Source organism: Rhopalosiphum maidis, chromosome 1 (assembly GCF_003676215.2).
Source record: "Rhopalosiphum maidis isolate BTI-1 chromosome 1, ASM367621v3, whole genome shotgun sequence".
Classification (NCBI taxonomy): domain Eukaryota; kingdom Metazoa; phylum Arthropoda; class Insecta; order Hemiptera; family Aphididae; genus Rhopalosiphum; species Rhopalosiphum maidis.
Window position 1 is genome coordinate 88,971,502 of NC_040877.1, and position 27,623 is coordinate 88,999,124.

Consider the following 27,623-nt stretch of genomic DNA (forward strand, 5'->3'; position numbering starts at 1 on the left):
ATTTATTACAGAAGTTTATTATATTATGTAAGCTACAAAATTAATTTATATATTCAGACATACAAAGTATCATCATTCAATGGTTTTTAATAAAAAGTTCACATCAAAAGATTTATCATAATTACCACTGTCTTAACATCATCCAAAAAACTATTTTTAAAATTTAAAAACTACTACAATCAGTACAATCCTACAAAAACGTAACTAAAAAAATTAAGCAACTAGTAGTATACATGTCCGTAAGTAAGCGAGTACAATACAATAACATACATGTTGTTTTTTCTGTATGTACAATTTAGAAATACCATTTAGTGTTTTAAAATGTAAAACGACTGTGAATTATACAGTCTTTGAGTTATTAAATATGTATACATATGTTGTGCTTGTAATTATAACACCAAGACCAAAGATCCGAATAAGAGATAAAGCGACTGAGTAGATATTCGATATTAATCTCGTTCAGTTGTTCTTTGCGAAAAATAGTCATAGACATGATGTGATCAGCAACGATTGATCCAATGACGAGTTTTATTAGGAAGAATTAAATGTATTTTATGTATTATAGAAACAATGAAGTATCGCATTTAAAAGACGAAATGAATAAGTGGTTGGTTTACACCACTGTCATACCTGTCTAACATTTTATGACACTTGTCAGTTGCTTTTCCTTGCTCTTACATAAAATACCAAAAAAATCAGGAAACAAACACTTCAAAGTACCAAGTAGACTTGATTTTCGATCGATATAAAAAGTCCCCTGAATTTTTTAGCACTATCCCTCATTTATAAGAAGTATTCGAATAAAAACACAAAAAAACAGTATTGGAAAACCATTGAATTTCTTTCGTTCCATTCAAAACCTAATGTGGCAAGGTAAAATTGTTTAAAGTTTAGTAGACACTTTATGAAATGTATAGGTTTATAGGTTTTTGAAATCTGCCTAGATGTTACCGGTAGAGGTAAAAGTTACCAATATGTTATAAAAAAGGTATTTTAAATGAAGTTTAATAATATTATTATATAAACAAATTTGAAAAATTTTGAACATTGATTAAAAATAATGTAGGTTTTATTCTTTTTAAATTTGTAATTACTCGAGATTATATGAAGCATACTTTTAAAAATATATGGTATTTTGTTACTATGCATTTATATGCATATTGCAGGCCGGATAATATTGCTTAGATTAGCAGATTTTATACTTCGACATTAAACTAAAGTATTTGAAGTTATTAGCATCGTTGTTGTTTCGTCTAGTTATTAATTAATTAAATTAAACTATAAATATAGTTTAATTATTATTTCATAGAATAAGTAATGTAAATAGAAATAAGGAATGACTGAATAAAGTAATAAAATTTTTTGAAAATTTTACAGTAAAATTGTATTTAAATATGTCTAACCTCCATTCGTAATACATTATGCACATTTAATTATGATATGACATATATAAATAGTATACATACAATTAACTTAGTTATTTGTTTGAAAATGTTAACAATCTTATGAAGAAAAATACTCTATGGTTCTAATTTTTTGTACTTATATTATTTTGATGGTAATTTATAATAAATTTTAAACATAATATTTATATTTTGGTTTCTATTGGTAAAGTCTTAAGAGTAAATATTTATTTTCCCACAATAAACATAAAACTAGTACAACAATAATTAATTTATACACTATAACAAATTGTACAACGAAGGTCGTTTAATTTATTGGAATTATTTTTAGTTAACCGTTCCGATAAAGTAACTCGTACAATTTGCATTTCACTCAGTTTCTGATAAATATATTTATGTATAAAAACTATAGATTTATGTTAGCACTGAAATATTATCTAAAACACTTTTTGGTGAAAAATATATCATACGATTTTTTTTACATTAATTGATAATTTATAACAATCCATAAATATTTTTATTTTTAATTTAAAATTCGAACACAGTACACAATTATTAACTCGGTATAAGCTTCAGTTATCTACTAGAAAAACGGAATAAATATACTAACGATATATAACCCGTAATTTATAGCCAAGAATAGTATATTTTTAATTGTAATGATCAGATTAATGATTGGTATGTGTTATATTTGCTTACGTAACTGCAACGATAACAAGAACACATAAGGACGATAAAATAATTTTCAGTTTGATAGCATACAACTATGATTTACGATAAACTTTAGATAACTACCTATAATGTATTATAAGTAGATAATAAAATAATAATAGTCAGTAACCATGAAAAAAAAAAACGCATGGATACAGATATTCTAATAAACACGAAATTTAACGTGTACAAGTAGTAATTTAGTTTATTATAAAAGCAATAAAATTGTTTCTATTCGTATCAATATCGCAAGCTAGTATTGTTTATAAAAATCAGTGTAACGCTCCGATATCGCACGACTTATGAGCACTTTAATTTACATTTTATAAGTGTGCATGTGAACATACTGAAATAATATATTAAATGGAATATTTTAAGAACAAAACGTGTTTAGCAATTACCTTATAGCGAAATCGGAAAAATAAGTCATGGTATAATCAATATCAATTCCTTTGTTTTACAGTTTCTTGACCTGTATAGGTTTTATCTACTATTTATTTAAAGATTATAGACATATTAAATAAATAAAAAAAAATTCATATAAAATTATTTGCTATTAAGTACTTTCGAGTTATACTAGAAACACACTCTGCAAATGTCTGATAAAGAATTAAGTAACTGAAATTTATAATAACAAAAACTGATAATACATTTGTATACATGAATCACAAATTACGCAAGGAGACATAAAATAATATATTATTAAATTCATCTTACATTTTATATTAAACACTTGTGTATCTAAGTATATATACTGTAAAGTTAAAAATTATATAATTAACTAATAAATCTTATATACGTAAAAATCAACATTGAGTTAAAATACTTGTAAATAAAAACGAAAAAACTTTCATGTTTAAAGTAAACAGAAGCTACAACTAAATGAATCAGAGTGAATAGATTTGATTAGGCAACTTTTGGCGGTATAATCCAAAAGCTTTCAATTCCTCTGCTACTATAAAAACATAGTAAATCTTTGTTGGATACCGCATACTATATGTGCAATGTTTAATTCATTATTGAATACAATCAAAACTGTTTCACATTGCTTATAAAAAAAAACAAAATAAAATCGTCTTGCACGATTTTCACCTGAAATGGATACAATAAATAATAATAATTATAAAAACGCGCGTATGTTACATTAATGTATATATCTACCGAAACGGATGTGACCAGTGAAAATAAAACTATAGTTTTCTACTAAATTTCTACGCGTACTTAAAATCTTTAATTTAAAATTCACACAATTCAAAATAAGACCCCTTAAATGATCATGTATATCACTTGAACGAATCCGGATTATAGCACACGTATAGGATTAAACACTTGTTTAAAAGTATATGCGCGAAAAGTATATGCAACTGCATCACTCACATCTAGTTATGAAAAAGTATCACGGTGTGTATTGATTGATACCAATATGCATATTATGCCTACATAATATATTCGTGTATAGTAAACGACAAATTTTGAATCATCATAAATTTGCATCGTTTCAAAACCGTTGACAAAATACACATGGAAAATATTTCAATCTTACGGCAGAAGAATATAGCATACGATTATGATGATTATTTTGATAAAAATATATCGTACATCACGTGATTGGTATGCATATCTGGTTTCTATATAGAAGAACATACAGACATATAAATATATATATATATATACCGTGTGTCCGTGAAAACAGGGTACACTTTATCACTACCCTGTAAATATTTTTCAATTCTGTTTGTTACGGGACGTTAAACTATAGACTAATGGATCATACATTTCTATGACTTAACTTTTTTAACTCATGTTTACAAATGTGCATTGTGGAACATAACTTCTTTTGTAATGATAAACCCTATTTTGAATATAATTTTCAAATTAATCGATTTTTTTCAAGTAATTCAATCTATCAACATGTATTTTAAACTCAAAATTTTCGAAATTCGAGTTAGGTATGATTTGAAAAAAAAAGTATTACGAAAAGAAATTATGAAGCTATTTGTTAATAAAAATAATTTTAAGAAATGTTTAAACCGTTTAAAAAACTATACTATTCCTATATTTATCGTACAAATAATAAAACAGAAAGTTTTAATAAAAAACTACAAATAACCTTAGAATAACGAACGTTTGACGCAATGCAGCTGTATTCAACGAAAAAATTGGACAACTATTGAATTACTCTTAAGAGCCTGGATACGAAATTCAGTTCAATTTAATTACTTGCTAATCACATTACGCACTGCCATATTAATCAAATTGTATTTACATTCGTAATTTTATATTAATTATAATTGCCTATATTTTAATATATCATACTGTAAGTTTAGGTACTTACTCGTATATTTGTTTTAATGTTGATACATCACGTTTTTTTTTCAAAATATTTTTTTTAAATTATACAAAAAGGTATCTGTGTATCAAACGAATAAAAAAAATGTATTACTTATTATGAACAAGTAATCTGTTCTTAACTTATACTCGTAATAATACAAAAAGTTGTAGATTAGTTAAAAAATTGGTTAGTATAATTTAATTTAATTACGAATCTCATATACCTCATATTCCTTGTGTTATTAATTATACTTATACTTCTACGTTAAATGTATGTTATAGGTTCTTTAATAGTACCTGTAGTAGTGTTAATCACTGATTACTTTGCAATCGGCAAGATCAAAACTCAACTAATTACAGAAAAACCAATAATTATAACACCAAAATATAATGTTATTATTATATTTAATTTATAATTAAATACAAATTAAACATAAAAATAATATTCATGATTATATATCTCTTGATTTTATTACAAAAATAAATAAATGATGTTTTAATTATAAAAAATCTATCAGGTCATAGAACTTGATTTTATTCGAAAACACCACTTTAAATAAATATAATTTTGTAAAACTAATGAAACTTAATTTTAAAAAATAACGCGTAAATAGATACTAAATAACTAACTACAACAGTTTACACATACTTCATGATAACGGTATACTGTATATACTCGTATATTAAAGAAGCATATAATATACGTTCAATCATTTAAACCGAGTACGTTGTAATGCCACTTTATCACTTTGAAAACTTTAGTTTGTCGCATTGCTTTAAAAATGTCATTTTACTGAATTCCAGAAACAATTTAAAAGTTTTACATTCACAATTTACATTTATTTCATAGCTCGAATAAAGAAGCACCTGGCGTTGTGGGGATAGATAGTGTTAGAGTACCAGGTCGACAGTACCTTTTTTGTCATAAAATGCGACTATTTTTTTTTTTTATAGATAGTATAGTATTATTGTATTAGGTTGACAGTCTTTATAATATATACTAAAAAAAATTTCGGACGAATAGGAATGAGTATTTAATTGATTATGTATCTAATAATAAAATAATATTATCATATACTATTGCGTATAATAGTATACTACAGACTAGAGTCTTTAAGGTGTATACATATTAACCCTTTTCTGGATTCTGAGTAAGTAATAACTATAATAGGTGTGGAAAATGAGAGCAAAATCTTTTTTTCAAAATGAATATATACAAACTACAAGCATTTCGACAGGTAAGCCTAAAACATTGAAAGATGTATACAAGAATGATAATATTTGATGCGTATATACAAGTGAAATAAGATTGAAAGGAGAAACGTATACAAATTGATGAGCGGCTTAAGATATTATATAGGTAGGTACTCGGAGTAAACAAATGAGCGTAATGGTTGTATAAGATATTTATTAAATGGAAATAAGAAGAAAATAAAATGTTACAAAGTAAAATTTGTAAAGTTATAATTATACTCACCGCGTTTCTATATACTAAAGGATAAAATAATTATTGAAAGTGCATATACACTACTCTTGAGTGCAGGAAAGTAAAAAAAATGAAAAGTTCTCATACGATATGTAGACTTGTTTTGGCGAGAAAACGGTAAGAAGGATATGAGCAAACTGCAAAGACACCTACAATTTCCTCCTTAAATGTATAAAAAGTTTCAAGCTATATAGTGGATTACGTAGATTATTGTTCAGATTGAATAGAACTGCAGGAAATACCAACAACCATCAAATTACATTATTGAAAAGAATGAAAGAAATGTACATTAAATTATTCTAACAAAGTATCCTGTAGGCATTAAAAGTAAAATGAACGAGTAATGTTTTCAGTAGTCCGCGATTTGTTTTAAATGGATTATACATTATATTATGTGATCAACGACGAGAAGTCGTTGATTTAAAAATTGTAGACAGTACTGTAAACATATTTTATCGGTAAATTAAATTTTATTTTTCCTAAAAGATGTGATTTAAGTCAATTTGAAAATTATGATAGAAAAATAAAGTATTAAAAGTATATATACGAACTTGGTAGAAATTAATCATGCATTTACTATTGTTATATCCAATTTGAATATACAGACAACATACCTATAAACATATAAATATATAATATATATGAATATATTATCTAACTTATAACAAATAAAGATTAATTTGAATTTTACTGAAAGTAAATATGTGTTGGAAAAAATTACTCAATTGTAATTAGCAGGTCTTGTAGGTAGACAAATTAATAATTTGTATATTTCGAAATAATACAAATATATATAAATTATAATCGTACATGTTACCATTAATATACGAAAAAAACTATACTTAAGAACATAAAGTTCGGAACTTCACACATTCAAGTATTATGCATACATTATATGATACAAGTATAAAGTATTCTCTTATTATGTTTAAAAAATAACATTTTTTTAAACAAATTATGTAACAAAGATTCATTAAATAAATATTACATAATTAGAATTTAGTAATAATACAAAATAATTGTTTCTTAAATTAAATACAGATTTTATTTTTTCCAGGGATTTAATAAGTCATAAAACTATATAATTACTTTATTATGATTTTTACAGAGGCAGTAAATGAACAAGAATACGAGTAAATATCCAAAAAAAAACCAATTTATTCAAATAAAACTCGTAATTTTTATTATTTAATTTGATATTTTGATTTTAAGTTCAAAGAAGAACATTTTCTTAGAACATTGCTAATTGTAGTTAATAATCATATTATTTCTCTTTTATTATGTTAAAATACAAATACTAAAATGGTATTTTTTTATATACTGCATTATATTGGTAAAATTTCAAATTTATGATAAAAATATAATATTATTTCTTTAGATTAAATATAACTTAATATTTTTCCAATAAAACTTATGCCAATTTCAACAAACATAAATTGTGTTATCAGTATTATTAGAAAAGAGAATAAGAATACGCATTTAAGTCGTATTATATTAAGTTGAACTCAAGTCGAAAAAGTCAACGAATTCATTAAGTTAGAAACAAAAAGATATTTGATTTAAAATGTTTATCAAGAAATGTTTTGACACGATATATTTAAAGTTTCAAAAGATTAAGTAAGCATATATATATAATTATACATAAAATATAAATAATATTATATTATATTATAACAAACACTATTATACATGTAGCATAATAATACGGTGTGTGTATTAGTGTCAAAAATATAAAATCGTTATTCGAGTGTGTACGCGGTCTGCAAACAAATGAGAAAATGAGCGGTTGGTGTGTACAAATAATATGATATACAATATATGTACACCGCCAACCATTGTGAAGAGGGACTGTGATAATAACGAAGTGGGGGTGGGGTGCAGCGAGTTTGAAAACACTATCGGAAAACTTTTTCGACGTGTGTATATCAGGTATCAGGTACATGTTTAGTGGTAATAATTACTATAAAGGACGAATTGTGATGAATAAAGTTCACACCTTTGTCGAACTACAATGATTGAAACTATCTATATAAAACACAGAACACTACACGATGTTATTCGATGAATGAGAATTTGTATGATTGCTTTTAAAGAATATTTACACAAATTTATTTTTGGTAAATTTACGTAGTTTTAAATCTGATTTTTTAAACAAGTTATTAATAAATATTTAATTTATTTATTTATGATTAAAATCGTATAATTATGTTATTGTTGCAGCAAGGATACATAACAAATAATTGACATTATATGTTTTTTCCAGTTGGCTTCATGACGATGATAATAGTGTCTAATTTATTATTCTTGACATATTACTTCGACAATAGAAAACTTTATATGCAACATAACTTGTTGAAAAAAAATGAATGTATTAAATACGTGTTTTTCGAACGTTTTCGGTGCACTAAAATTCGGGACATACTATGTCGACTACATGCGTTATGCATAATATAATATACTATATGTACAGACAGAATAATTGCATTTCACTGCGGCAACCAGTGCTGCAGCGGGATGACGTCCGCTCCGTGGACCTACGGATGGTGTCAAAAAGCGAATATTCCACCAACGGGGAAACCGACTCGCCAGCAAACGCCGCGGCGTTTGGGTTAATTAAACAAACGTGGGCCAGGAGAGGTCGTCGTCGTGCGGACAGACACGACAGCGGCGACGGGACCAGACGGGCCGCCGCCGTTGCGGGTATAATGGCCAGGGGTGGGGGGTGAGCGTTCGTTTGAATCGGATGAATATTTTTTTCACATTTTTTTTTTACTACTATATACATATACGTCCTACCCCTACTGCAGGCAAAGCATCGGCCGTACGGCCCGTCAGTGGCAGAAGCAGTGAGTGTCCGGCTAGACTGGCGCGGGCCGCGGGAGTTGCAAGCGCTCACGCACGCACACTGCAGAATATCTGTGCGTTTTAAACTCCCACCCTTCCGTCAGCCATCCCCCCCATCCACAACAAGGATTGCACGCCTAACAGAGTTCGCCGCCGTCGCTTGGCGCTGATGCACTATATGCCATGCACCCTGCAACCGCCGCCACTGCAGTCGATGACGCCCTGCACTTCACCATCATGTTCCACCATACCGCGTTTCATCGGTCTGCACGGCGGCTGCCCACTTCACCGTTGCACTCGGCGGAGGCGATGCAGCGGGCGATGCAATATTCAATATGATATATATTATATACCAATACATACGCGCATATATAAACTTATCGCGAGAGGGGTGAACGGCGATAGGCGCCGGGCGGAGTGGTGTTTGGTGAACCAATGATGGCGCCGGGAAGAGAGTAGCGTGGTGGTGGTTGCAATAGAGGAAGTGAAAAGCTGTGTGTGCGTGTGTGAGTGAGTGAGAGAGGGTGGGAGAGAGAGAGAGAGTGTTAGGGGGGACGAGGAGGGGGGCGGGGGCGAGCGGTGTTTGTGGCATCGGAAGGAAGTGTAGAGTGGTGTCGCGGCGGCAGCGGCGTGTGGATATATCCGTCTAGCCGTATCGACCGCGTAGGCCGTATTTACGGTGCGTGTGTATGCGTACGACGGCGGTGGCTTTGCTGCATTGCGCGTTCGCGTCGCGCCGTTCATTTCCGGGGTGGCCGCTCGGTCGTCGCGGTGAGGCCGGGTGACGTTATATATCAGACGGACGGCTATGTAATACCACCGCGTCTATACACACTCGTGCCTACCGGCCGCGGGTGGCGTCCCCGACCACCGTTATATGTACGCGCAGAGGCCTATACACCGCACCATCCCCCCGCGCCGATGCTACTACTCTTCAACAACCCTTTCGCGGAACGTCGGATCAGTCTCGCGCAGACATACGTACTACGCACCCACCCACGCACGCATTGTCCGGGACACGATCGACACCGCCGCCGCGGCTAGGGGATATCATCCTCACGTTCCCCACTATATATCAATACCATTATTTTTATTTTTAGAAGCCAACAATTTTGCCCTGTTATTATTATTTAATAATGTTTTATTATTATTATTTTTTTTTTTAAATATCTTCGCCAAACCCCTAACCGCCCTTGATTTTTTTCTATTAGCACCGTTTTCATTTACTTAATTAGTTTTTCTTTTTACATAACAATTTTTTACGAGTCAATTTATTTTTGCTAATTGATTTACATATTCTAAGTGAATTAATTTGTCCGACATCTTACCGGATTCCATTTAATGGGTCTTGGTTTCAAAGTACGCGCAAAATATATATAAAAGTAAAGTTCATAATAATAACTTTTCAAGTATAATATTTCTAATGGTATATATGAATAAAAATAAATCAGAAATTCTGCGTCGTGAATATCAAATTCCCGAAAATAATACGAATTTTAATAAGATGCATTTATATTTTTATCAAATTAAAATATGATTAAATTGAATAAATAATTATTTCAAAATTGTAAGAATTAAAACATAACTATAGAGTTTTATACCTATCATTAAAATAAATCATACTAATAACTTTTATTAGATATGGTGACATGTGATATTATAAAACTACTATGTACTATGGTACATATGTACGTAAAACGCATTAATGTTGATGTTTAAGGTAATTTAAAAAAAAATTGTTATCGAATTGAACATTATAATTAAATATTTAACTTACATTTTAGATAATTTAACAACAAACACGTTTATTTCTACAAATTACTAAAATTAAACAATTAAATACAAATAAAATTGAACAATGTATATTTTATATTCTATCATTCTATACGTATAATATATAACCATAAATACAGAAATATGCTGATTCTTAATCCTCCTCCACACTATGATTATATTAATGTAAAAACTTAGATTTTTAAGTACTGGGCAAAATGAAAATTGATACACTTATAAAGTGTACATTATATATTTATAAAACATCAAAATAAACACTGACTGCAATCAGAAAATTTCGCTTATGTTGGGTTACTCTAAATTATATAAGCTAAAATTACTACCAAAACCACTTTTTTTTGTATTGCATTCCATTGTAAATCTCAGCTTTTCTGTTTGATATTATCAGAAGACCATTCAACACTTCAATAAATAGAAACATGTGCGCAATGAGGACATATTCTTATTATTGCCCAGACCCAATATATATATTATATACACAGGCGTTCTACATGGACATTTATGAAGATCCTTCGATGTTTTATTGAGTCCATCAGACTTGTATTAAACCATTTCAAAACAATTAAATTCATTTATATCTACACAAATGGTACATCATATTTAGCTTATCAACAAACACGAATGATTGCAGATAGCAGATCTCCAATAACTAACGACTTTACTCTTAATAGCATGGAGATGCTTATCAAAACTAATCAAAATGCTATGAAATAACTTAAACTTAATTTATAAATATTTCATCTAAATCTTCATAAACTTCGTAAAATACTACTATCGGAAATAACTGTTGTAGATAAATATAATACTTTTGTATAAATAATTAATTACATCAACCATGACACACGGTGTCTAACTTTCAGGAACTTCTAGACAGTAATACTACAATATTTCCACACTGTTAAATATTTTAGTCCAAGCGATTACCCACCACTAAATTTCCTCTGTAAGTAAGTAAGTAATCACATCCTATACTATGGTTTCAAAATGCAAACAATTCCTAACTCAGCACTAAATACTTCAAATTATCCAATCTCAAATTCCATAGCCATATATAAATTAACAAATGCACAGAATATTTTCAAAAATAATGATAGTTAATAATTTTCATATCGTTATAAAATTAAAAAAATATTTATTATTCAATAAAAATCAATAAATTCAAATCAGAAAATAGAGTGATATTAACTTCAAAAATAAGTATTATTTGTATTTTGTATAAATTACAGTATCAAATAAATATTCTTAAATTTTCTTACCCTAAAAAATACATTATATATTTTAAATGTATTTAATAATATAAAATAATAATCGTGTACTAGAATATTATTAAAAGATTAAAAGTTAATGTATACATTAATGTTACGTGGTATCGTAACTATTTAAACGTTGTCCATCTCTAGTGCAGTGTATCAATTATAGATTAATATAAAATTGAGGACTTGAAAGGACTTAATGTAAATAATCCTAGACAAGAAACCTATAGTTAAACTGAGTACAATTTAACATATATTTAAATAAAATGATAATATAATACATTTTAATTTATTAATGACCTGGTATACATTAAGCAACTGCTGAAAAGAAACTAATTTGGCAAACGTACCTATATATATGCAGGCGGCCAGTAATCAAAAATCGTTAAACCTAATATTTAGTAGAACTTCGTGATAATTTAGAACAAATTTAAGATGACAGGCGCGTTAGGTATTATGTATATTATAACAGTAAAATATAAATACTACAACTGTGTGAAACACTGAAACACACATATTATATTACTAAATCCGAATGCATTATACAGAATACGTTTTAAACGACTATAATGTATCAATTATGTTAATTTTTATAAAGCTAGTATATTATAATATAGATCTCATATACCAGAGCATGTATAAACACTATCACACACACACACACACAAATCAAAAATGTTTGTCCACATTAAATGACATAATCGTATATTTTATATTTCATTGATCCTAAGCCGAACTTCAAAACGATATCCTATTCATTCAAAAGTAATATTGTAATAATAATTTAAAATAGAGCTACACAATGAAAATGTTATTAGTACATTAAAATTCATTCAAATTATTCTTATGCGTATAACTTATCCGATTTCAGTTACTATGGGATTTTCATCCCTTCCTATACATACTATCATTTTAAAGCGGTTGGCTTAGTCCCAAAGATAATATTTAATAAAACAATTCCATTGACTGTATATGAATTAAACCTCATCGGACGTGCTTTTACCTTTTCTTATTGTTTTGGGTTCCCTTACATTAAGAATAATACTTGGGTCGAATAGAAAATGTATTACATAATGCGCATGATGGCAATAGAAGAACGAAGGGTGAAATCGTTAGAACCTTAGAGGTTACAATACAGAATGTTATAGTCCTGTTTAACATATATTTTACATTATTTCTACAAATAAATTTCATTAAACTAAACCAAAAATATTTTGACACGTCTTATGTATAAAAACTAAAATAATACACTTCGATAGAATAAACAAAGAAATATATGAGTGGAGGAACAATTGAAGATTTATGTTTATTATTATATATAATTACTAAGTGATATTCAAGTAATTTACACATCTTCAAGAATTATTATATTTTATCTATATAACACAAGGAATACATTACATATTATAGATTAAAATTTAAAACCTTTAGATGAAACGTTAGTTCAAAAGTCAATCATAACTCAAACACTTTCTATATTATTGATAACCCCTGATAGATAAAAGCGATTGCAAATGAAACATAAATTCTATGTAATATCAGTAATCGGAAACTATATAATATAATAACTATAAGGTATACTGTACACCTCCTGGTCAATTGAATAAGAAAATCGAATTTAAAAAATATTTTATACTTATCTACACAAATATCATAATTAAATACATAGGTAGTTATTAAAATTAATTACTATATTATATATTATAAATACATTTTTTTTTATTTCAAATCCCAAACAAATCTAAAATCGTTAACGAATCATTTAGTTCAAATAAAATACAAGTATTCATTAAACCGTTTTTGAAAATAGAAAACAGTCATAATAAAACTGACGAATACTCAGCAAAATATGTGCAAATAACGCTGCGCCAACGTACTGCGAATATAATATGTATTAAACTATTATATATATATAAATAAATGTGTGTGTGTGTGTGTGTGTGTGTGTGTGCGTAGATCGAAAGAAATCAAAAAGATAGGGATTTACATTATAATATACAACATGATGATGCACGATCAATCCAATATACGTTACACGTCAATGTTGGAAATAATAAATGCACGAAATGTTTACGAAACCACTAAAATTCGAAACAACACGATTTACTTACATTTCCGATCGGTAGGGTGCGTTTCATATTTCAAGGAATAAAATCAATTCGAAACTAGTATTCGCGTTCGTACTATTTATCTATTCGTTTATATCTGTTGCGGGACGTGACATCAATTCGAAGCGCATATACGTAATAAGATATTGGTTATGTTCAAATTGTTGGCAGTGAAGAAATGACAGTATTACATCCCTGTTGACGACGGTGTGTGGATGTGTATGTGTGTACTTATATATACATATAGGTAGCGCGTAAAATACGGAAAAAACACGGGACTTATTTTTGCGTAGTGAATACAAATGACGAAAATATTTTGTCAGGAAAAAAATAAAAAAAATAAATAAATATTCCACTTACTGAAATCGATGAGAAGTCTGCCGTATCCTTGCCTTTGGTACGGGGGTAACGTTAATATACAGCTCACGTTGAAATTCAAAAACGAATTCTTTTCCTGTAAAGAAAAAATAAGTTCCACTTTTTAAATATTGTTATTCACACTATTTAATACTATTATACTACGTGTCTAAATACATTCATAGGTATGTTATTGAAGCACATTTGGGTAAGGAACAGAAATAATCAATATATTTACTAACAACTTAAAGTTATTTGCGACGTAAAATAATAATAACCAAAGTATTTTACCTAATATTAATATTAATACAATTTGTTTCTACAAGAATAAAATCTACGCTGCGCATAAATTAATACCTTTATTATAAATACTTATACAATACCGATTATAATAAATGTATAAGCTTTAAAAATTGCATCATTTTCGAACCCCGATTATTCTATTGTCAATAATGACATTTAGAGGATTATAAAAGGATCACAAATGCCTACCCAAAAAATGAACTAATACAACACATCCAAAATCTGATATGAACTACTAATAAACGAATTATACATTCATGTGGTTTTACTTTCATATTTCCAAATAATATTATCTCCTTCAAACCCAAAGAAGTATGGCAGCCAGTTTGAAATTAAGTACTTACTAAATTAAAAAAAAATAAGTAATTTAAGACCTTGTATTATATACAAAATAAAATTTTTTCTTTATTTTAAAATGAAAAGATGTAAAAATCATCTAGGTAGAAATAGTACATACACATTTAACTAAATCCATTCTCATCACCAAAGAATTGGTCCTAATAAACGACACATACAAGGAAAACTTTATGATCAATCACATTATGATCAAATTCTCAAAATACACGAAAAATCTTTATTAACCCAGCGTTACTCCAATATACACTTATAATGAAAGCAATAAATTTATTTTTTCATAGTATAAACTCAATATAACAATAGTAAATAATATTATTTTGTTTCACTTATAATATTTATTTAATTTAAAAATAGGGTAATAACTAAAATAGTGCAGAAGTCTTAACTGATAATAAAAAAATAATATATTGAATAAAATAAATGTATTTATTTACGCTTTGAGTTGATAATTTCTGACCAGGATCAAAAACGGTACGAGGGATAGAAATTAATAATCGATCTCTCAGCAAATAAACAATTATTATCAACCACTGTAGGAATCATTTAATATAATATATTACTACATTATTTACATAATATATGGTAATATAATATATATCCAAATAGGATTTAATCCTTAAACGACCTGATCGGATGCTGTTCGCAAAATACAATCAATGATCTAAATCACCGTAACATTATAATACATGAACGATATTTTAATGCATGTAGGACATAAGGTGATACACGCCGTTTTATGGCTTAAAATAAATAATAATCTGTACGCGATTTCTAAAAAAATATATTCAATTTTTTAATGTTACAATGAACCGAATTCTATTTTTATTTTAAAATTTTCTAAGAACCGAACAAAAGGAAATAGGAGAAATTATAATTTTAAAGATCATTGAGCCCAAACGATTGTGGATTTATGATAACGAAATAGAATTTGTAGATTGTTGCGAAATAGTACAATTCGCGAACATCGTAAATATGTCATAATAACCTCAATACCCATTTATGGTAACACAATAATAATTATAGAATTTGAAATATTCAATAGAAAATATTCTAAATTATTACAAACAAATATATTTATTGGTTTATAATAGTTAAAAATAATTAATTATAGTACGATTTCTTTGTGGTTTTATCATTATAATTTTCACTTGGTTTAACAAAAACCATAAGTTACCAAATACCTACCAACCGCAAATAGGTACACAACTACGAAAATTTTGATTTTTTGACGGAAAAAGGCTAATACTAAACTTACTTAATACTTAAAACACGTACTTTATACTCATACGATTAAGAGGCTATACAAGTTGGGATTTGAAATCCAATAGTGGAGTAAACAAATAAAGATAACTCATCATTAAAGATAACTTTTACCTAAAACACCAATACAAAACTACTATACTAAAAAAATTTAAAATATTTTTTATTGTTAAAATACTTATATATCTCGTAGTTACTTTGGTTTTATAAATTGTCTAATTAAATTCTTCATATAAGTACCTATATGATAATGTAAGAGTACCTATATAATATTAAGTTGCACGTTTAATTAAAATAGACACATAATTATATTAAATATTTAATAAGAAATAAAAATGATAATTTTTTTAATTAATAAAAAACACTATAAATTGAATAAATTAATAATATTAATAAACTATTTTTTTTTTTATAGATATAAAATTGTTATGTACAATGATAGTTTTAAAAATTAAAACATTTAGATTTATTTTTGTAGTATATATAAACATATAATTATTTCTTTTGAACCTGATCATTCTTTAGTGATTTTTGTAAATTATATTTTATACGTAATAACCCAAAAAGATTTTAAAGGACTCTACATTTAACAAAAACACTATAGCTACCATTATTATACCATCGGATACCACTCAACATTTCGCAGACGCAATATTATCATTATCCACGCCTTCGCACTCACTCATTAAATAGAACTTGACAATTCATATATACCTACGAGCTTCAAAAGTCAGTGGTATATATTTAGAGGAAATTTTATTTGATGTGATTGTATAAATTATAAATAAATAATTATAAAAGTATAATAAAATATATCTAGAGCAGATACCAATTTTAAAATTGATTTTAAAATTGTATATAAAATATTAATAATTATTTGTCTTTATAGAAATATTACCTTTTATATATTTTAATACCTAATTCGTTTATTGGAATAGTAATAATATAAAAACACGTGAAGTTTTTATACATTTCAATACTCCGTTAATGTAGACTCATAAACAAATACAACTCAAGAAAAGTTATTTGTTTATGCAAACGAATGCCAAATGAATGTTAATTTTAGAAACTTAATTTATTTCATCTAATTTTAAGTTCGACTAAAATTGTTGCTTAAATATTACTCAATACTGAATTATGATAAATGAAAATAAATTCGTACGCAATTCAAAAATTTTACTCTTATTAAATATCTATTATGACTAAATAACTAGTCAATAAATATTATATTCTTAACAATAATATATTATCTGAGATAGATAAAATAGTATAGTTAGATGTAGACTTGTTGACTATAATAATAATATAATTTTTAAAATAAAATTTTTATTTATTATTTAACACTAAAGCAAAAAATGTATTATTATTATTATATGTACATAGCCACATATGTATACTACTTAAATAAGATATAATCCTACAATCTATAAACAGTATTTATACTATTTATAGTATAATATAGAATATATACCAAAGTTCAATAGAATACATTGCGAATACACTAAATACAAATTATAACATTTGCACATTTATTTTATTTATCTAGTACTTATATAGTTATATAGTATATTCGTACTTATAAAAAAACCATATTTTCCATAGTTTATAATAACTACTTAGCATTTTTAAATATAATATTCTATTAAATATTACATTTGTTGATTGTATTATCAATTTACTATATAAGGCGTATCATTATTTTAGGTTTATAAGAGTATAGACGCGTATATATACAATGTTATAGTTATATTAAAAACTATAACTATTTCAAAAATAAGTGAATAAAAAAAAAATACATTCAAAACAAAATGTAATTATGATAATTTCACTAGAATATTTTACTTTGAATAGATAATATTGGTTACTGAAATCGGGTAATGTTGTTAAAATAATTACACAATATAAGTTGCTTACATTTTTAGTAAGACTTTAAGTAAATTATTAATGCACGCACTTTAGTAATACTTTATACATACCAACAAACCAATATCGCATAATAATAAAATAAGTGATATAAAAAAAATATTACTATCAACAAGGTAGTATTTATGAAAACGAATATCAACATTTAAAAAAAAATGAATTAAATAAATATGCATAAGGAATTTTAAAATTTGTACATTATTATTGGATAACAAATTAAATTGCATAAATATTGACACAAATATAAAGAATGAAGTGTATGTAAGTCAAGATTTTTATACGAAATTATTATAGTAACATATTTTAATGAAGATCTCAATGGTTGACACAAAAAGCATACCTACCACTAAATAGTATAAATAACGAAAAGTATTGAACAAAATTAAAAGTTTAACCAAAACAACATAAATGTTTACAAACTTAATAATGGTAATATATAAATATATATGCTATCCATAACTAAAATTTAGTATTTAAATCAATCATCATATTATTATTTTCTATTCGACTTTCATTTTTATGAAATTTAAAAAGAAACCATAGAAAATCTAAAATCTACTTGAACAAATAATATCTGTAAAAATATATCGCAGAATAAACATAAAATATTATATAGGTGCATTGTGGCATTGTGCATGTTTAAAATGCTTGAATTACGTTTTGATATAACTAGTTAATACTACAAAATGTAAAAAACCCTTATTATTGCCAAAGTTCTTATAATGATAAACATGCAAATATTAAATATATTTATTTTTAAAAGATAGAAACAAATATTTTATACATTTTATACAATATACTATATTGATTTAAATATCAGTCAACACTAGTCAAAATTACTCCGTCAGAATAAAATACATTATTTACGTATTTCTGTACAGAAACGTTAAAAATATTTACATAAAACCCTAGTTGAATCATAACAATTTTATTAACATTGGCAGACTTTTTAATTAAATTATATTGGCACATACTTACATATTTTAAGAGTACTTTTATAATTTTTTTTTTTTTAATAATAATAATACTAACATACTTATAAAATAGACAATTTTTTTCTTTTAATACCATCGATGATCTATTACATGAAGATATGGACAATGACCAATTTATGAACATAAAAAAATTAGAAAGTGATTTATACACAAAGCACACTATTATAATATAGTATCTATAACTATCAATACAAAAGAGTTTCATGGTCAAATCATTATGTTAGGTACTTTTTATTTTGTCAAATAAAAATTTTTGCTATACTATTGAAGACACAATAAATTGTATTGTAATGTTTGCAAATATCGGTCTTAATTTGAATAGGAGACTTGGGAGTGCTTAGCACTAATAGATTTGAAAATAGTATCATAATCTATGAAATTTATGGTTATGGTTAATAACTGCTTATAATAATAATATTATATGTAAGGAAACAATTTTAAAGCCATAATTAAATGGTGAGGTGATGTAAAAAGAGTGTAAGTCACTAATGAATGATCATTAGACTAGGAAATTGAAAAAAAATTGGGAACTGAAGAATCTTCAGTTATTTTATTAAAACTAAGCCCCGAAGTAGTAAGTTAGGTAAACATTTTAAGTATATTTTCCGACATTTTAAGACCACATATTATATAATAAATTAGAATAGTATGTTATTAATACTATAATATGTTATTACTCCATTAATATAATAATAAGGCGATTGAAAACAATTTGTCCAGTTATTATTAACAGTGATAAAAATGAATTATACAGCATTATTATGAGTTATGACATATAATCATAAAAATCTATTATATTATATAGGTACACATAATGAACCAACTTTAACACAACATTATAATATTAAAAATACAAAAATTCCAAAACATCCCGTTAAATTGAATATATTTATTTTAATACGTAACAAATATTATAATAATTACTTATAAGCTAATAATATACTATACAATATATACTATGCTGATATTCTTTGATTAATTTAATATAACTGAATAATTTGATCATCAGATGAATACAAATAAACAGAAATTTGAATAAAAATGGAATAATAATAACTAATATATATATAATATTATAGGAACTATTATTCAAGCTATTACGAAAGACCTCATGGTAGCTAAAACGTATAAAGACATAACAATAGCCCATGGAAATAATTTGTATGGTCATATAATGACGTAGTACGAAACATAATACAAAAAAGGGGACGATAATGAGACGGGCTTAAAGGGATTTTAAAATGCGAATACTAACAATGCGAGTTAGGTATGCGATATCCTATCAACTATACTAAATCACCAGTGAACAAAAAGTAGATCTCCAAAATAAAGTGAGAGTAGAAGTTGAATATTTCAGTGTAACTGCACAAATTGCATAATATAATATAACATAATTATTAATATTAAATAAACTTTGATAAATAGAAAACTATAAATTAATAAAAACTAGGTATTGATTATCCAAAAATGTTTAAACTAATTATGTATTTTTAAAATTGAAAATACACAATAAAAAATTATATTTCTATAATATAAGAATTGTATGGTAAATTATATTCCAAAATAAGTGATAAGTAGACGAAATAAAATAACAAAGTCCATTTAAAAATAAATAAACAAGAACGTAAGTAGTTAATCCATAAAAGTAATTTTCAGCAAAGTTAAAATAGTTTTAAAATTGTAGACCCATTCTTCTTTTTATTATTATTTCTTATTGGTGTACCAATATTGCAGGAATCTTTTGACTGAAAGTTTAAACATTTTAGCACGTGTGCCATATGTGTATTTATTAGAGAAAACTTTTACAATCTAAATATTGGTATTAATAACTTCTGACGACAAATATTTTCAATCACAACCTATACGTTTTAAACTATCGTGATTGTCAATTTTATTAAACAATTGTAATAATCATTTTTTTTTTTTAACATTGCGCAAAAAATAAATATAATACTTATTTGTTCAATACACCAAAACAAACATAAAATATTAAACATTATGTTAATAACACATCGTGTTACGTTATGTACATTGGCAATTATGTGCTAATTGTACATTTTGCACTCTCACTGAATAGAATAATTAAATCGTTTAATCGTTTAATTCAGTCTGCAAGCCTGCTTTTTATGTTTTAGACATCAAAATAGTATCTCAAATCAATAAACAAATTGTTCGTGAAGTTAAATAAAATTCAAAATTTTTTACCCAAGTTGACTCAAATTAATTATTTGTAAGTTCGGTCATTTTCAATTATCTATAAAGTTTATAAAGAACTATAATCAATTAATACTTATTAAACTATATTTACTTGTATATTAATTAATACCTATTAATATACTTCACGTGTGATAATACTAATCCTGTGATAAATTTTCATTATTATTAATAATTATTTATAATATAGTCCCAGACAACACATAATATAATTACTATAACAATTAAATGATATTTGATTTTAAAATTGTGTGAGATACGTCGATTGAAACTCGCTAGACAGTACAGCAGCTCCCGAAGCGGAAATATTAGACATGGTATGTGCCTGTCTCGTGGTAGTCCCGGCATCCGAGTTCCGACACAACTAGGAAGCATACTCATCTGCACGGAATGTTACGGAATGTCTATATGACGCGTATGTCATACTAAACATATAACGACTTTGCGTATTTTAAATCTATCCTGAATTTTTTAAAACTGTAGTTTTTCGGCAACAAAAATTAGACAATCTATTTCTACACTAAAATATGATTTTAATGTAAAAAAATTTAGTTCTTAATACACGTCGATTAACATAATGATGAGTACCTACTTAGTTATTATTTAAATAAATGAAAAACTAATAACAGATTCTATCTATGTGTTCAGGAAGATGTTTGGAAAAAAATCAGTTTTAGTGAAAATTATAAATTTTGATATAAAAAAGTATCATAGATTGACTGTATTGGAGGTTTTTTTAGCTCTTCTATGAAAATATAAAAGTTAATTTTAGGAACTTTGTCTTATCATTGAGTTAATTGTTATTTACGAATTTGACTGATATAAATAGGTAAGATGAAATACCTACTGCGCTATAATGTGCCAACTTTTCTGAATATTTTTCAAATGCATAAATTTGTTTTAATTTAGCATTATATAATACGTTAACACATTGGTATGTTATTAAAGTGAGCTAATATCTATATATATATATAAGACCTTAAAGAAAAACATTTGGCTTTTACAATCTTGAAATATATTTATATATTTTAAAAACTACTTAAAATTATTTGGCACATATAACATTAATTACAGCACTTATTGAAAATATAACAAAATTGATCACGTAAATTTTTTAAATAATTTAAAAGTAACAATTTAAAAAAAATATTTACCAACATGTACCTATACATTTTTAGATCCCTAAATAAAAATCGAAAATAAAACAAATCAATTATCAGTGATGGTTTTAAACGTAATGTATATCTACAACCCTTGTGTATACAAAATATAATAATTGGATAAATAATAAAATGTTAAGTTAGGTTAGGCTCACAGAAAAAAAAAATTGGCCGTGGTGTGTATGTCGTCAATTGACGTCGTAGATGTATGCGGGGAGAGGGGGTGGAAGGACTTTAAACTTATCAGTTAATAAGTAAACCCGTATTTAAATAATATTAAATCATAAATGTTAATTTTTTTTTGTTGGTGGATTTACTGCGAAAATAATCACTAAACTGTCTGGGGTCTGGAGTTGTTGACCTTGAAGAAAACAGTTTGTAATATATGACCTATAACGCAAAAAGTACCTTAATAATTGAAGGAAAAAATACTTAATTGTATATTATAAATGTGATATGTTTATAATAATACACAATATTATGCAATGTCATATAGCCATCGAAATTTGAAGTTTTTTAAACCTATTTTAAACGCATTTTAACTACTATCAGATAGGTATATTATTTTATATATATTCACATATTTTTCTTACTAAATATTTATATAATACCGATGTCTTTAGACTGTAGTCGATCTATGTTTTCAGGTCTCACTTTCAATTCACTTTTCTATAATATTTACGGTTTATATAACTACAACGACGATCCCGAAACCGAAAGTATATGTATACAAATACACATAAGTAGATATTATTGATATTATTTTATATAATGTACATGTATGCAGCATATTATATATTATTATTAAATACACCAATACAGATATTCTTTTTGCACAAATATATGTATAGATACCCATTATTATCATATTCGCAATATTATTATAATTATATTGCACACACACACACACACGCGTTACCATGACCAGTGTGAACGCGTTAAAACGAGATCGTCGAGAGTGAACCATGGGGTGGGAAGAGGGTGGGAGTGAAGAGGAATCTGCACGGTTCATACGTATGGCCTTGCGTCTGGCTCCGGCCCGGCCCCGACCCCGCCACCATCGCACAGCAGCCGTTCCCTTGGCAATTTTGACTGGAGGCCGTCGCCACCACCACCGCCACCGACAGGGTCACTGACCGACAGTGCGACACGATACCCCCGCCCACCCTCCCATTCATTACACGCCACACCCTTCCACTACCGCCCCCGTTTGCGTCTGTGTCTAGAAAAAATTACTATAATATCGCGTATGCATATATATAGATATATATATGTCTGTACATTAGTGATGTTGCATAAAAGGTGATTATTTTAAATGCAAGACTGTGTATAGTTGACTCGTTACATCGGTCGATTTTTATGTTTTTATATATATATATATATATATATACATAATATACAATTCCAAATACTCATATTATGATAATTTTTTATAAAGTCGAATCTTTTAGTTACGTTAGGTTTTTTATATACTTTTTCTGAAAATTGTTATGGATAATTAGAACAGTTATCGACTTAAAACCTATTATATTATCCGTTTGAAAATTATTTAAAAATAGAAGTCACATGTGAGCAATGAGTACCACCTAAAAAATTTAAATTGTCTTTTATAAAAATAGTACAATTCAGATGATGAAATAAAACAAAAAGGTAATGAATTATCTATATTTATGATTATAAATTAATAAAGTAAATATAAAATTGAGTAATTAAACAAGTGCAATAATGTTTTTATAAAATGTCCAGTACGTGATGTAGCCAGCAGTATATAATAGCTTTATAATATACACATACGTAAATTCAAGTATTTTAACTTGTATACAAATATAATATAATAATAATAATAATTATGTTATAATCCCGATAATGATAAACCGAGGAGTGAAATTATATATAAAAAACAAACTATAACCTTCATACGTTTATCTTATAGAAAACCTAAATCATTAAAGTAATATCTATTTGGAATTCCTAATATATAGAGAGGTGCTATTTGAAACTTTCACACAAGTGTCACAAAAAAGTTTTTGCAAATAAAAATCCCATTATTATCAGGTTAAAATCTATAACTGAATTTAAAACAAAAAATAAAAATTTTAAATCGATGTCTAACTCAAATATTACACAAATTATATCACACAATATTAGGTAAAAATATCAGATATGGAAGTTACTATTATATTATATTATTATATTGAAGTTATATCAACAAAATAGAAGATTTGATTAAAAAGAATTTTCTTTAACCTTCTTTATATTAAATTATCCTTAAAAACAACTTTTAACTTTTTAATATACATTGTAACCTCATAAATTCAAAAGTTTCGACATGCAGCAACTATTGTTACAATTCTATACATATAAATGAACACAAATATTTGTTTTTGAATAAAAACACATTTTACTGACTAATGATAAATAAACTTTTCTTAGCGATGTTTTATTTATATATTTGTATTTAATTTAATGATAAATTAAATAATTATTTTTGAATTTACCTAAAAGTTAACATAATATATTATATATTTTTTTACTTTTGCTCTTTAATTTGAAAATAATAAAAAATTTTAATCTGATCAATTATATCTAAACTTAAAAATTATAATACATTTTAAAGTTTTCAATATGTTAATTTTATGATGTTAAATTATTTAATTAAAACAATTATATAAGAAAATATATGGAGATAATATGTCATATTTACAATTTAAATAAATAAAAAAAAAACTATATTAATGATAATCAGTTATGATTCATAACAACTACTATTAAATATATAATATTCACGACTTTGTATTAAAATCTATTTATACTTAGTGACTAAATTTAATAATCAGTGAGTAATAAATTTATAAAATGTCATAGCACATAAAATGCAAGTATATCATAAGACGTTGAACAATACTTAAAGGGTTTTCTGAAGGTTATTAACCTCGTCCACATTATAATAGATATTCAAAAGATAAAAGTGTTTTGCCCCAAATAGAATTTGACGTTATTTGTTCATCCGAGCGGTGTCGTGTACCACTATTCAATTATACGATAATTTTATCTTTGTTATAATGTGTGAAACTATTCTCTGCGTCGCTGTTTTTTTCCTCAAAAACCCCTTTAAAATATAAACTACCAAACGAAAGTAACCAAATGTAGATTTGATAACAGCATTTAATACTACTATTATAATATAATAGTATGTACCAGGTTAGGTTATATATATTAACATTTAGGAAAAATAATATTAAAAAGAAGACATAAGTAGAAATTATCAATCAATTTAATATTATTGTGATACTAATGTCGATACCTAATATTATAATTCAAATACAGTGAATTTTAATGATAATCAGGGCTGAATCTAAAATTATTTACAGAGGGGGAGGGGTTTAAATTTTATAAAGCTTAAACTCAGTATTTGCGTATAGTTGTAAATTACTTATTAGTTATTAATTTACTATAGAATATACATGTATTTGTATAATTGTACTTTAAGAGGACGTTGTACCCGTACATTGTATAATACATAGTACATACTAGCCGCCATTATACAGTAATACATAACGTTGCAAATTTTATGTTCAGAATAATATTTATTTCAATAGCATAGTGAATTGACCTATTTAAAGATAAGAATATTATTTAAGACCCTTCGTAGATTTTTTTTTAATACTTTAATGTTGAAACAAGTTTGAATATGTTTATCTAGTTATGCTGGTTTGTATAATTCAAAATATCGTACGATAAAAGCAATTTGAGCGAATTAGAGAGGATTCCAAGCATTTCGTAAACATACAGCAATCGACCCTAAACACAAATATTGGATGGTATGGCAATATAGCATGGCGAATTGACCTACGTCGGCATAATTATATTATTTTACTGCTTTGGTCTCTCTGTATATTATTATACGGATGTCGAGTGAAAATTTCAAATCACGATGATGGACGTAAGTGTGCATATACATATATAGTACCTATTTTATCCAAGTATCGAGCAATAGGTGCAGATAACAGTGTTCGCAGTGACCACCGTGCTGAGAGGGGAGTAGTTATTATTCTATACACAATAATATTTATACTTATAACAACAAAAGATTGATCGGGAAAATAAGATTTTGCGTGAAATAATACGAGTTAGCGTTTACTGTATAATATTACATTGTCCCGCGAAAAATGATTTCTCGCTAAATTATCGTTGAATATTATGTTCTTGCCATAAAGCGTAAATGCATAGTGTAAGTCCGCGTACGATATAAAACAAACAAGAACCTATAATAAAAATATCGGGAAATGTATCAATCAAAATCGTAAATTGTTTCCGTATGATATGCTGGAGGGTGCAGTGGCGCACTACAAAACGTACACCGTAAACACAACAAATAATTTATACTATATTATTGTATAGGTATTATGATATACGTGTCGCATGGAACTGTGGAGGGTTTTGACCTATACGCGAACATGAAAAAGAAGACGACGTTTATAATAATAATAATAATAATACAAGTATAATGTACAGCGCATCCAGTGGAATATATTATATACGTCACACGGGTTGGAAAAAAAATACAGCCGTTGGCATCTGTGGTGGCGGGTGAGGAAAGGGGCATGCCGCACGAGTTGTCGGAGAGGGTGCGCAGAGCGACGACGACAGCGTAGATTTGCGTGTGCGTATGCCGTATACATCATATGTGTGCGTGTGTGTGTGTGTGTATGTGTGTGTGCAGTATGTGCGTGTGTGCGCGCGTAGAATCGATAAGTATTCGTCTCGAGAGAACGAACCCTAAGCGAGCGCGGAGGGCTTCGTTTTATTTATCTTCATATATTATTATCATAATAATATATTTTTTCTTCAAATTTTGTTTCACCCCTTCCGCAAATAACCACCCATCTATGATAAAATATTATATACGTTCATCACTAACGACCGGATGAAAACGTACCTACTGTTGTAGTGCTACGGGTATCGAATTAAACGCTGCACTGACGCGCGCGTGAAAATACTCTCTAACGTAGGTAAATTTCTTTTATTTTTATTATTTTCATTTTTTTCCATCTTACCCGGAACGGTGCTGCAGACAACTACGAGGACGAATCGTCTGAGACCTTAGGTCCGTAATAATAAAAA

The 27,623-nt window shown here is 27.1% G+C and overlaps 1 protein-coding gene across 2 annotated transcripts in view; it reads right to left on the bottom strand.

Annotated features, from left to right (window-relative positions):
* LOC113556923 (histone acetyltransferase KAT7) overlaps nucleotides 1–27,623 on the bottom strand; it is a 90,678-nt gene that overhangs the window by 41,272 nt on the left and 21,783 nt on the right. For both annotated transcript variants that reach the window (XM_026962155.2, XM_026962154.2), the window contains exon 8: nucleotides 14,291–14,384. In XM_026962155.2, the coding sequence (XP_026817956.1) occupies nucleotides 14,291–14,384 (94 nt within the window). The remainder of the gene's footprint in view (nucleotides 1–14,290; nucleotides 14,385–27,623) is intronic.